Genomic DNA, 13199 nt, shown 5'->3' with positions numbered 1-13199 from the left:
TGATTCTGAGGGGCTTTTCCTGGTCCTATCGTAATAGCCATTCTTTATTATTTTAAATTTTGTTTTCTGAGCCACAGTAGTACTGCCCAGGGTACTAGCTGAGGACCACAGGAGTCCTGGCTCCGTGCTCACGGAGCACTCCCGGCAGGCTTGGAGGACTCTAAGGGGTGGCGGGGATCGAACCCGGGTCAGCTGCCCCCAGCTGTGCTCTGGGTGCCGACAGCCTGGACACTCACTCGGAGGGCTCTTGGAGGAGGCCGTGCTCTCCTTAATTGCCGTCTCGAACATTTCGGGCCTTGAAAACGGGAGGGAAAAACATGCACTTAGCAACTGCAACATGCGGGAAACATCGCTATTTGCCACCCTCGACAGCAACCACTTGCCTGGGGCGGGGGGTGTGGTGTGGTGTGGCGTGGTGTGGTGTGGTGTGGTTGGTGTGTGTGTGTGTGTGTGTCTCTCTCTCTTCATCCCAGCCGCCCGTGCTCAGGGCTTACCCCAGACTCTGAGCTCTGTGAGCATTCCATGGTATGCTGGGGATTAACTCGGGTGGGGAGGACTCCAAAGGCAAGTGCCCCACCCACAGTACCATCTCTCCAGCCCCTGTTTAACAATCACAGCTATTCCTATTTCTTCTATTTCAATTGTGTTGGCTTCATTCATAGACCTTGAGACCAACAGAAACTTCAAAATAGCTTCTGTAAGTCAGATAGAGAGGGACCATGGCAAAACCGAACCATTCTCTCTCTCGACCACTAAGAACATGGCTGTGGGGACTACAGAGGTTACATGGAGGTGGGTGTGTGTGTGTTTCTGGCACACACCTGGGAGTGCTCAGTACTTAGCCCTGGCAGTTCTTGGGGGACCACATGGGGTGCCGGAGATCAAGCCTGCTGTGCCCAAGGCAATGCCCTCCCCGCTGTGGATCTATTATACAGTCCAGAGGTCACTGGCAAGCCTCGTGTCTGCTCCCCTCCATTCCTGCCCCCGCCTCCGGGCCCGAGCCTCACTTCTTAATGATGAACTTGATCTTGGCCTTGTTTCGGAGAATCTTCTCCAGCCGGGGGATGCCGAAGGTGGACGGGCGGCGGAAGGGCACACCCTCGGGCAGGCCTTCCACGTAGAAGTCCTCCGGGAAGGACTCGAACAAGGCGAAGGGCACCTTCACTGCCTGCTTCAGGCCGAGCGCCTCCCCTGGGGACACACACAGGCCCGGCGCCTTGCTGAGGCTGCAAGGGACCTGCAGCTCGGCTGCAGGCGCTGGGAGTGGCCAGCAGGCGGGGGCGGCACCCCCCCCCTCCCCGCTACAGAGCCTCGCCATGTTCTCGCAACAGGGGCGCGGGGGACACTTACCGCACTTCTCGTTGAAAAGATTCTCGACCTTCTGCTTGAGGTCTGTGATTTTGGCGTTCCAGGCCTCTGCAGGACACAAAACAAGGTCGCTGTCAGTCAGGCCGGGACGGTAACCCCATGGAGGAGTGATCGCACGCCAGCGACCAGGGAGAGCTGGCACGAAAACCAGCTCGGGGGTACAGAAAGCCCCACCTAGGCCCGCGGAAACAGCTCCTGTCAGGGAGGGTCTCGCCAGCCCCTTCAGAGACTCCCACACCGAGATTCCTCAAGTGTCGCCAGCCTCAGTTTACAGAGGGGCCCGGGGCCGAGGCAGGACACAGTGTCACAGAGCAGCGCGGCTCTGGGCAGGCAGACACCAGCACGAGTGACGCCGTGGAGGACAGAGACCCCCAAGTCCGGACTCACCAAAGGAAAACTCCCTCCCTCGAGGCTTGAAGGGCACGTTGGAGCCGTTGGTCTGGGTGGGGGTGCGCACAGCAGAGGTCTGGGGGGTGTTGCTGTTGGGACCTGAAGGGAAAAGAGCCCAGTCCACCAGCGTCCCCTCACCCGGCCGAGCCTGCTCGTCAACCCCTGCTATCCCACAGGGCCCCGAGTCCCCTCGGGAGCAATCCTGGGCACTGCCAGGTCTGGCCCCCGCACAATTTTTATTTTTTAAAAGGGAACGTTCCGCGGCACACATGTGTTTATGCGTCTCCTTCTGCCCCAGTCAACGCAGAGCCGTGGCCAGTGGCCGGCTCACGTCCACTTGGACACGCTCCTGCTTCCACACACCCTTCAGAGAAGCCTGAGCCCCACGGGGACAGGGAGCCGCCTCCCAGGCCTGTGTTCGGTGCCCAGCACCGGGCCCACCGACCTTTCGTGAGGACACCGAGGCTGGGAGAGCGCGGAAGGAAAGCCAGCGAGCCTCCAAGCTCCTCCAGACTGCTCTGAAAACCCTTCAGGGAGACTCGGGGATCACACGGCTCTCCCCGGGCACGCAGGAGCCGCGCCGAGGCCTCCTGCCCTGCGCTGGGCACTCAGTGGATGCAAACACCCGGCGAACCCCTCCTCGCTCTGGGCCTGGGCCCCGTGGGGGTCTGCTGAGATCTCGCGCCAGCCCAGAGTTTGACTTGTAAACAAAAAATTGTTTCGAAGCACAGGAAATAAACTCTTACAGACCTGAGTCTGCTGAGGGGCTGGGATGGAGGAAAGAGCAGTGGGGGGCCGCTGGCACGGGGGTGCTGGGTGTGGGGACGCAGAACCACGTGCCCGGAACCCAGAGCACTGCACCAAGGGTTGCTAATCGGGAGCCTAAGACGAGCTGTTTCCAGGGTGCACTTTCAAGAGTGAGGCACAAGTGCGGTAAAAGCCACGCCTCCTTCAGGCACTAGACTCACGACCAAGTTCCAGGGCGGGACAGTTTCCTTGGGGTTTCATTTATCTTTGTTTTGCTCTAGGGGGCCACGCCTGGCGGTGCTTAAGGCTCGCCCCTGGCCCTGCGCTCCGGGATCACCACTGGTGGTGCTCAGCGGGAATCGCATGCGGTGTCGGGGACTGAACCCGGGCCGGCCATGTAACAGGCGAGCACGGCAACTCCTGCAGGGTGTCTCTGCCAAGAAGTCCAACTTTCTCAGGGGCCAGAGACATAGCACGGCGGGGAGGGCGCTTTCCTCGCATGCAGCCGACCCAGGCTCTATCCCTGGCATCCCATATGGTCGCTCGAGCAGCGCCAGGAGTAGTTCCCGAGTGCAGAGCCATGACTAACCCTGAGCATCGCTGAGTATGGCCCCAAACTATGATAATGAAAAAAAAAAAAAAAAAGGAATTTAAAGGGAAAATAATTCCAACTTTCCAAGATAACTATTCACAGCCTTTTTGTCCACACCCGGCAGTGCTCAGGCAAGCATATGGGATGCCGGCGACCGAACCTAGGGGGGCTGCGTGCATGGCTGCAGGGCAAACGCCCCACCTGCCGTACGATGGCTCGGGCCCCAGACGAGTCACACCTTCAGTCAAGTTCTGCACAAACTCATCTTCACAGACACGCACAAAGAACTCCAGGCTCGGGCCTCACCTTCCACGGTGACCTCGATCTCGGGCACTTTGGGATTCCCCCCGGGGCTGCGGGGTCTTTTCGGGGACTGCAACGCTGTGGAGCGAGCACACAGTTAACTCTGGAGCAAGGGGGGTGGCAGCGGGAGGGCAGAGGGTCAGGGTCCACACAGGCGGGCAGGAACGGGGAGTGTGACCCTCCCCCCGTCTCAACGGGCGGCCGAGCACTGCAAACAGGGAGCCGGCCGGGGGAGGTTGAAAAGAAGAGGCCCACTGAACAAAGAGCCTCAAAGGAGGAAGAAGAAACAACGGTCAGCCGAGGAAGAGGGCTCCAAGGCAAGAGGCCACTCACCTTTCGTGTTGATTTTACTGGCCATCCCCGGCGGCAAGTAGGACACGACCAGCTCCGGTCTGGAGAGGAGAAGGGGGAGGAGCAAGGCAGCGGTGAGCAGCAGCCACCACCCCCTTCCTGCAGCCGACCCCAGGCACAGCAGGGCCCGAGCAGTGAAAATCCCATCCTTGTCCCGGAACTGCCGGGAGGGCCCCTGGGCGCCTGAGCACTGTGTGGGAGACCCCCTCCCCCACCCCCAAACGTGACCGAAGCTGAACACAAAGACCCTCACAGGATCGTCTGTACAGAACACAAGGAATGTTGTCTGTTCGGGGCCCACATCCAGCAGCGCTCAGGAATCACTCCTGACAGTACTTGGGGCACCACATGGGGTGCCAGGGGTGCCACCAGGCCAGGCCGTGTGAGAGGCTGATGCCGTCACACTGTACTGTCGATCTGGCCTCACAACACTGGTGTTTCTGAGCGTGGACCAAGAAACACTCCCCTTTCCTTCACAAATCTGACTCGTGCAGAATGAATGTCTGCATGGAGATCAGCTCAGGCCGGGGACAGTCCAATGGCCAGCTCACACGGGCCCCCAGTCCTGTCTGCTCCCAAGCACTGGGACCAAAGGAGCTGCTGAGCACTGCTGGGTGTGGCGCAAAAAGTCAAAGAGAAAAGAAAAGGGGCCGGTGCGAGGCTGGGCGGGTTTCACCATTAACTAAAATTCTACAGAACGAAGCGAGTGCAAGGAGAGAGGGGACAAACGCACACAGCTCTCTCAGCCCGCCTGCCCTCTGTGCACCCGGCACGGGTCCGAGACCCTCCCTGGCCAAAGGCCAATGCAGGGCTGCAGAGGGAACTTACTTCTTCACGACAAACTTGATCTTGTTGCTCCCGCGCACGATGCGCTCCAGCCTGGGGATGCCGAACCAGGTGGGGCTGCGGAAGGGAATCCCTTCGGGCAGACCCTCCACGTACAGGAACTCGGGGTTCGACTCGAACACGGGGTACGGAACCTTCACGGCCTCGGTGAGCCCCAGGGCTTGAGCTGGAAGGAGAGGGTTTTCCCGTGTAGGCAGCGGGACTCCTCAGAGGGTCACCAGTGACGGGCGGAGACTCACACACTCTCGCGGCGTGCGGCTAACAGTCAAAGGCACGTCTGCCGCGTACGTTGTGCAAGGACAGTAACAAGTCCATTTCTATTTTTATTTTGGAGCCACCCCCCGCAGGGGTCAGGAATCACCCCCCACGGTGATACAGGACGCCAGGGATGGCACCCAGATGGGTCACATTGCCCGCTGTACCAAGTCTGGGATATAATAGCTTCTCAAGAAACCGCTTGAATACTTCAAGTAAGACAGAGCTGCAAGGGCTGGCAGGCTGGCACAGGGTGAGGGCACGAGCCGGGCCTGGGGGACCACAACCCAGCACCCGGGCCCTGGCAGCACCGTATCCTTGAGCCAAAGGTTGGCATAATTGGCTGAGAACTTCGGGCAGAGACCCCTGGCCCCCCGAGTGCCCCCGCCCTGCCCCCCCAGCCTTTATGTGGCGCCTACAAACATGCCTGCCATCTGGGCACAAAGTGACCCGCACACCTTATCTGAGCAGAACTGAAATCTGGGGTCAGTGGCAAAGATTAATGAACCCAGACCAAGGATGCAATGACCAGGTGACCTGCAGGTAGAAAAATGGCAGAAAGCAGGCCCCAATCCTGCTAAAAACCCCACCCCGTTTCCTCCTCCACAACAGACACACAATCAGGCACCAACGGTCTCCCGGGCATCCTTCAATCCGCCAGGAAAGCTGTGACCAACAAGTGCAGGCTGACACCAATGTGAACCCTGCACAGCAGAGTCAGCCTGACTAGAGGCCCAGGGTGGGGTCGAGCCCGAGCCCAAGGCTGCCCGGCCTCCCCACTGGACAAAGAGCAAACCCACAGGAGGTCACTTGTTCCACGTGAGTGAGATCTAGCCTCCCGGGCCCTTCTGAAATGCTGCTTCACTTCCTTTCATTCCTAGTTGTACCGAGACACAACTAGTATCTTCTACTCACCAAATTTCAAGTTAAATATCTCTTCTACTTGCTTCCGCAATTTGGTAATTCTGACATTCCAATCTTCTTTGACTACAAAGCAAACATTAACCGGTCACGGAGGCCCCCCAGCTGGGGCCGGTGCAGTCAGACGAGGGGGCGCGCCGACAAACCCAGAGACCAGCGCCACCACGGCACTGGTTTAAGAGGAGATGCCCGTAACTTCTCTGGTTTAAAAACAAACTCTCTGGGGGCTGAAGTGACGGGAAAGCAGGCAGGGTGCTTGCCCGGCACCCCTATGAGTCAAGCCCCGGCAGGAGTGATCCCGAAGCAGGCAGCCAGGAGAAAGCCCTAAGCACTACCAGGTGAGCCCCCGCCAAAGAAATGGAAACGAAACCGATCATCTGGATGAGGCCACTGAGGTGGACACACACAGAGCTTGGATGCGGACTGTCCGGCTCACTCACACTGTCCTCGGAAGAGGATGGAGGAATGCTTGGACGCAGTGTCGGGGACGCGGGCAAGTGGGGGAAAGGGGAGGAGGGAGGGAGGGGGGCAGTGCAGAGACCGAGCTGCTACGGAGACCCAGACCCCCAACCCCAGCTATCAGTGCTCCTGAGCACTGTGGCCCAACTGCACCACCCGAGAAGGCCCGCCTTCCTCTCCCCCCCGGCCCAGGCTGGTCTCGGGGTCGGCGCCTGGCAAGGGCAGGCTGGGCCGGCAGCGGGGCCGGAGCCATGGGCACACGCGTGTTCAGGGCCTGCGCGTCCGTGTGCGGCCACCGTGGCCCCCGCCTGCCAGGGCTCACACTCGCTGGCACTCCGCCGGCTCGACCTGTCACAGCCCGCAGGAACCCCAGCTTCGATTCGGGCCTATGTGGGAAGTGCGCCTAGGAGCACTGGGCTGCTCCTGTTCTGTCACCTGGAGGTCACTGTCTGATCACAGTCCTCCCCAGGCACAGGGGACTCCGGCCCCCTGCTCCGGCCGCTGCCTACCTGGGCAACCTAATGGCTGATGGACTGGAGTACACTTCTTGTGTCTCTGGTTTGGGGTCCTACCTGATGGTGCTCAGGAATCGCTCTTGGTGGGGCTTGGGAGACCATAGCGGGTACCTGGGATTGAACCCGGGCCAGCTGCTCGCACAGCAAACCCCTGCCGTCATACTCTCTCTCTGGCCCCAATTCCGATGTGTTCTAGAGGACAAATACCATCTTTTTTCTTCTGGTGGGGGAGGGGCAAGGGCTCCCAGTCAGTGGACCTGGGATTTGCTCCCAGTGAAAATTCGGCGCACCGTGCTGGACTATCCAAGGCTCACCACTACTAGGGCCACCAGAACCACCCTAACATCGAAGACTAAATCTGGGGCTGCTGCCCTGGACCCCCAAATGCCAGCTCATGCATGAACTCATCCCAGGGGGACTAGAGAGGAGGGGCAGGGCCGAAGGCACATGTGCACGCAGTAGAGCCTGGTGACACCCCTGTTCCATTAGATGGTCCCCAAGTCACGGAACAGTGAGCTCTACGTTCCAAAGGCTGCAGGTCCCTGTCAGCGGCATCAGATGATGATGAAAGGACAGGAAAGGTGTGAGGGGGCACGGATACTTCACATCAAGGGAAGAGGGGCCAAAACAACAGTACAGCGGGTACTTGGGCACTTGTACTGGTGGCTGAGCCCACTTTGATCCTCGCGTCCCAAAGGGTCCCGAGTCCCGCCAGGAATGATCCCTGAGTGCAGAGCCAGGAGTCAGCCCTGGGAACTGCCGAGTGTAGCCCCGAAACAAAAGAAGAAGAAAAACATTCTCAGAACCGGGACACAGGTCTTTCCCAGTGGGCTGTGGCGTCAGTGGAGCCGCACGAACACAGCGCACAGCCCAAAAAGAATTGGGGACCACGGGTGTTCTGAAGTGGCCCTCAGGAGGCCCAGGAAACACTGCACTGCGCCAAGGACGAGGCAGTGCGGGGCCAGCAGCATCTGGCACAAGGCAGTTTAAGGCCTCACTTGGCGGTGCCTGGGGGCCTTCAGGGCGACACCGGGCAGGTGGTAAAAAACGATGTCGGTGAGGGAGTGAGGGTCAGCAGCACGCGGGTGTGTCTCGAGCCCCTATTTCTCTGGCCTCATTTTAAATTTTATTTATTTACTTTTGGGGGACTTGGGGGCCACACTCAAATGTGCTCAGGGATTGCTCCTGACGGTGCTCCTAGGTACTATAAACGGTCGTCAGATGCCTTAGTCCTTTTCTTGGTTTTGGGGAACCAGACCTGGGGCGCACAGGAGACCAGATGCGGTGCCTCGGTGGAACCTGGTCAGCGGTGTGCAAAGCCAGTGCCCTCCCCGCTGTGCTGTCACTCCAGCCCCCAGCCCGAAGTGCTCAGGGATGGTCTCGGGGGCGTCTGGGAGACAGACATCCCGGCTGACCGTTTCAGGCGCCTGCCGGGGAAGCTGGCGTCCAGCCTGTTGGGCTCTTGTCTCTCCAGCCCTGAGTCTGTCCCCTAACACACTGGGTGTATGAAAGGAGCAAGTCCACAAGGTCAGGCACAGGTGGCGGCTGCACGCCGGCCAGGCGCTGCTCCTGAGACGTTCAGGGCCACACCCGGCGGTGCTCAGGGACCATTCCTGGCTCTGCTCCAGGGGCCGCAAAGCGGAACCAAGGACTGAACTGGGCTCAGGTGCTTGCAAGGCCGGCACCTCGACCCCTCCACTACTGCTTTCACTGACCCCTCAGAGAAAACCTTTCTGTGATACTCGTTACAGGCCAAAATGGATTTGGCGACTGAGACCGCGGCAGGGAACGCGCACAGCCTGCAGACGAGGCACATTCCCAGCAGGCGAGTCCCAGGACTGGATTCTCCTGAGGCTGGAGAGGCAGCGCAGGGTGGGGGAAAGGCTCTAGTCTCGCCGTGGCTCAATCTAAGACACCTCTGAACACCACCTCCCCGCCTCCAAAAAGTATAAATTTCAAACCCCCCCTCCCAGTTCTACTTTCCCTTTATCTGCCTCTATCCCGTTAATAAAACAAGAACTCCCTGTACTGAGCACTCACAAAAAGCTGTTTACATCCTACCAACATCAACATTTTTAAAGGCTGGAAAAACAGGCCCAGAACAATGTGGAAGCACCTGCCTTGCATGCGGGCTGAACCCTGAGCACAGAGTCGGGAGTAAGCCCTGAGCAACACTGGGTGTGAGCCCAAAACCAAACTGAGAAAAAAAAAAAAAAGTTGATAAAACAAGAAGCCAACCTAGTGATTTGAGCTCGAGAGGAAACCGCAGCTTCCTTACCTGGCGTGTTGGTTCTCGGCTGCGTCACCTCAGTGGTGCTGTGGGTCAGGAGCTCCGGTCTGCAGAGAGAGCGAGCGAGTGAGACAGAGTGAGAGGGAGCAAGGGCGAGCACTGTGTCGGGGGCACAGCCCTTGAGCACATGGGCGAACTCCCCGGAGCCGGGCCTCGGGGCAGAGTCCCCAAGCGCGGCCCCACTGCCTCCACTGGCAGCAAACTCATTTTAGGAAAATGGGGTGGGTCTTGCTCTGAGTTCTGCACGCCCCCACGACATCGTGAAGAGTAAGTGGGCGAAGCCCAAGCCCGAGACCTGTCCCCGACCCCCACAGGTTGGCACACTGGCTCGAGAAGCTGTGACGGGGGCGGGTGGGACCCTGGCCTGGCCTCCCTGGGAGGGGCTGGCCCCTGGGGACTCTGGTTTCCTGGCACTTTTCTCCCATCAGTCTCCCCCGACTCTGCTGGCTCGGCCGCTGTACCTCGTGCAGCCCCTGGATGACCTAACGGCCAGTCCAACCCCCGGGGGCCCGGAGGCTCGACCCCGGAAATCCATCTTTCGGTCGGGGACTAGATCCCACTTGGCGCTGGCGGATTATAATCCCACTTTTTTTTTTTTTTTTTTTTGGTTTTGGGTCACACCTGGCGATGCACAGGGGTTACTCCTGGCTCTGCACTCAGGAATTACCCCTGGCGGTGCTCAGGGGACCATATGGGATGCTGGGAATTGAACCCGGGTCGGCTGCACACCAGGCATATGCCCTACCCACTGTGCTATCACTCCAGCCCCCTATAATCCTACCTTTTAATGACGAACTTAATCCGGTTGCCCACTTGAATGATCTTCTCCAGCCTGGGGATTCCGTACCACGAGGGGCTTCTAAAAGGAATGTTTTCTGGCAGTCCTTCCACGTAGAGGTCATTCGGGTGGGCCTCAAATTTCTGGTAAGGAACAGCCTTGGCTTCGGTGCTCCCCAAGGCCTCAGCTTCGCAAAATAAAAGCAGAGCGAGACTGAATTTCTGCTCAAGCCACCATAGTAGAACGCAAAGCAAAGCACATGAATTAAAATAATACACACACAGGGGCCGGAGCGATAGCACAGCGGGGAGGGCGTTTGCCTTGCAAGCAGCTGACCCGAGTTCGATCCCTGGCACCCCATATGGTCCCCCAGCACCGGCAGGAATGATCCCTGAGTGCAGAGCCAGGAGTAACCCCTGAACATCGCCAGGTGCGGCCCCAAAACAAACAAAACAAAAAACAAAACAAAACACGCACACACACACTACTGAAAGAGACTTAATATAGGAAGTGAAATTCTCTGTACGTGTCGTGTGTTTTCTCTAGGGTGCTGGAAGCAGACCAGGGGCCGCCACGGTACAGACCCAGCCCACTAACACTTTCTGCTGGAGTTTGGGTTGGTTCCTAGTCCTAAATCCACTGCTAAAATATAAGCAAAACAAAAAAAAGATACCTCTGTGAAAAAAAATCAGTCAGAAATCATATAGTAGAACAAAAAAATGCAGCAAACATACGACCTTTTCAAACACCTGAAGCAGACTCTGCCTCAGAGAATTTTATGAATAATATTTATTGGCTCGAACACACTTATTACAACTTATGCATTGATCTGTTACTGCAAATATAGAATAATGCTGTGTATTCCTTTAACTTCAATCAGCATACATTTTTAAAGGAAGTAAATTCTGGCACGGAACGGGAAGGAAAAACTAAGCACAGACTGGTTCAAACAGAAGCACGGTATTAGAACAAACAAGTGACCAAGTGAAGGGAGAAAATCACTCAGAGACTGGAGAAGAGCTGGGGCATGGGCTCTGCACACGTGAGGGGACCCAGGGGCCATTCCCCAGCATCAGGGGATTCCCCCAGTCCCCCCCACCAATACCAAGCCTGAAGTAGCCCCTACACCCTGCCCGGGCATGGTCCCAAGGCCAAAGTACATCTGAAAAAGTGACTCAATTTTAGTTTCTGGTTCTTCAGGAGGATTTTCCCTCTCGACTGAATGGCCTTCTGCCTTACGGGCCTTACTCCTAGACCCAAGGTGAAGGACTTATATATGGGATATGTCACAGATAGAAGGAACCTATTTCTGAAAAACCACCAGATACCAACATCACTGTTGTCACTGTCATCCCGTTACTCATCGATCTGCTCGAGTGGGCACCAGTAATGTCTCCATCTGAGACTTGTTTGTTACTGTTTTTGGCATGTTGAATACGCCACGGGTAGCTTGCCGGGCTCTCTGAGAGGGGAGAGCAGGCCCGGCAAACTACCAAGAATGATGATTAAAAAACAAAAAACCAAAAGAAAACCACCCCAAAACAGCAACCACCCCCCCACCCCCAGTGAACAAACCAGCCAGTAAACAGAGCTCACCTGGACACGGGGGCCCTTTCTGCTGGCCCCTGCCATGTCCACGAGGAAACATGCATTCAAAACCAACAACAAAACCAGCGGGAGCAGGGGCAGAGAGCACCCCTGCCCCGTGCCCAGCCCAGGCTCGCTGATGGGCACTGGGCTGGACAAGACTCTGACTGGAAGGAAACGGGCACTCACCAAACTTCTTGCAGAAGAGCTGGTCGACCATCTTGCGTAACTTGGTGATTCTGGCGTACCACTCTTCCTTCACTGGGGGAGAGAGGAGGCACACTTCCTTCACCTGACGGCAGCGGGTAGGGCCCCGCACGATGACGGTCTCAGTGAGACCCTGGGCCTGGGCATCGCACCCGACGGGCTGGAGCACTGTGCCCGAGTCTTCTCAGGAGTGCCCCAAGCACTGCCCGAGAGGCACCAGCCACCAAACAAAAGAACTAGCGGGCAACTTTTGTTGTTGTTGAGGGGAGGAATATCTCAAGTGGCGCTCAGGGACCCAGGGGACGCTCTGGGCACTCAGTCCAGCTGCGGTCCAAGGAGAGGGCCTAGAGTGGGCACACTGCAGATGCTCCATGCCACCCCGGGGTCAGCCACATGCCAGGCACGTGCCTGTTACTGCAGATTCTCCAGCACCCCCAACAGGTTTATTTTTCCCCCTTCACATGACAACGGAGCAAAAGCAACAAAAAACAATCACAAAGGTATTTTGTTCCCAGTCCTACTTAGCAGGGGCCAGAGAGATGGTATCAGGCGCTTGCTGTGCATGTGGCAGATGTTGGTTCTAATCCTGGCACTGCAGTCTCCTGAGCACAGAGCCAGGAGTAAACCCTGAGCACTGCTGGGTTTATGCCCCATGCCCGAAACAAGACATGTCTAGCCAACGGGCAAAGACGCCCTCCAGCAGCAAGTCTTGTCGGTCAGGTCCCGGATGTGGCGAGGCAAGCTGAGAACGGACAGACTACAGACTCAGCCAACACGCACGCCAGTACTTAAGTCCAGACCCCAGAACCTGCATTTCAAGTTATCCCAGATAACTGGAGATAGTGTTTGTGCTTCGCTTTTAGAACAGGCTGGTAAGAAAATCCTTCCTTCTGCACTGTGCATCCCTTTCCCACTCGGGGCGCCCTTCCAGCCCTACCTCCTTCTTGGGGCTCCTTGGCCCTACTGACTGGGCTACCAGTCTTCGGCCCTGCCCTCGGGTGACCCTGGGTGCTAAGTACTCCTGCTGCAGAGTGCTCTAACCGGGCTGAGACCCACCTCCTGAAGCTGGCTTATCGAGCTGCAAGTCTTCCCGTGTCGAGTTCAGGAGCTCGTGTCTGAAAGGCGAGGAAAGGAGTGACGTGTTGGCCGATTAGTCACTGCCAGTACTTATTTAACACTCGGCTGGCACGGCACGGCACGGCAGCAGGCAGCTGGTTGCCGAGGGAAGTGCAATGTGGGTCTTGGAAGTGTGAGAAGAGACTCGCCCCGAGAGGGAGAAAAAACTGGGCCAAAATGGGGATGATACAAGATGTGGAGCCTCCGTAAGGAAGTGCAGGGCCCAGAGCGACAGCACCGAGGGGAGGGCGCAGGCTTGCCCTGCACGCAGACAACTGGGGGTTGATCTCTGGCATCCTCCGAGCACTGCCAGGTGGGACCGAAATCCCCCAGAGAAAGAAATATGCAAAAGCATAGGAAGGGGGGTGAGATTCTGCGCCCTGTGGGCCACCCAGCGTGGCTGAGAGGCTCTTCCTGGGTCCATCCTTGGGGGTCGCTCTCAGAGGTGCTGGGGACAAGAGAGGCTGCCACGAT

The 13199-nt window shown here is 57.7% G+C and overlaps 1 protein-coding gene across 8 annotated transcripts in view; it reads right to left on the bottom strand.

Annotated features, from left to right (window-relative positions):
* Window positions 1-13199, bottom strand: part of GTF2I (general transcription factor IIi) — a 71315-nt gene that overhangs the window by 6060 nt on the left and 52056 nt on the right. For all 8 annotated transcript variants that reach the window (XM_055134382.1, XM_055134384.1, XM_055134386.1 and 5 more), the window contains 12 exons: window positions 12666-12724; window positions 11592-11663; window positions 9819-10002; window positions 9026-9084; window positions 5768-5839; window positions 4580-4763; window positions 3734-3792; window positions 3404-3478; window positions 1756-1857; window positions 1351-1416; window positions 1008-1191; window positions 237-295 (listed from right to left, as the gene is read on the bottom strand). In XM_055134382.1, coding sequence (XP_054990357.1) covers window positions 237-295; window positions 1008-1191; window positions 1351-1416; window positions 1756-1857; window positions 3404-3478; window positions 3734-3792; window positions 4580-4763; window positions 5768-5839; window positions 9026-9084; window positions 9819-10002; window positions 11592-11663; window positions 12666-12724 — 1175 coding nt within the window. The remainder of the gene's footprint in view (window positions 1-236; window positions 296-1007; window positions 1192-1350; window positions 1417-1755; window positions 1858-3403; window positions 3479-3733; window positions 3793-4579; window positions 4764-5767; window positions 5840-9025; window positions 9085-9818; window positions 10003-11591; window positions 11664-12665; window positions 12725-13199) is intronic.

This window comes from Sorex araneus, chromosome 4 (assembly GCF_027595985.1).
Source record: "Sorex araneus isolate mSorAra2 chromosome 4, mSorAra2.pri, whole genome shotgun sequence".
NCBI lineage: Eukaryota > Metazoa > Chordata > Mammalia > Eulipotyphla > Soricidae > Sorex > Sorex araneus.
Note: the sequence above shows the minus strand (reverse complement) of the source record. Positions and strands in the feature narration are given on the sequence as shown.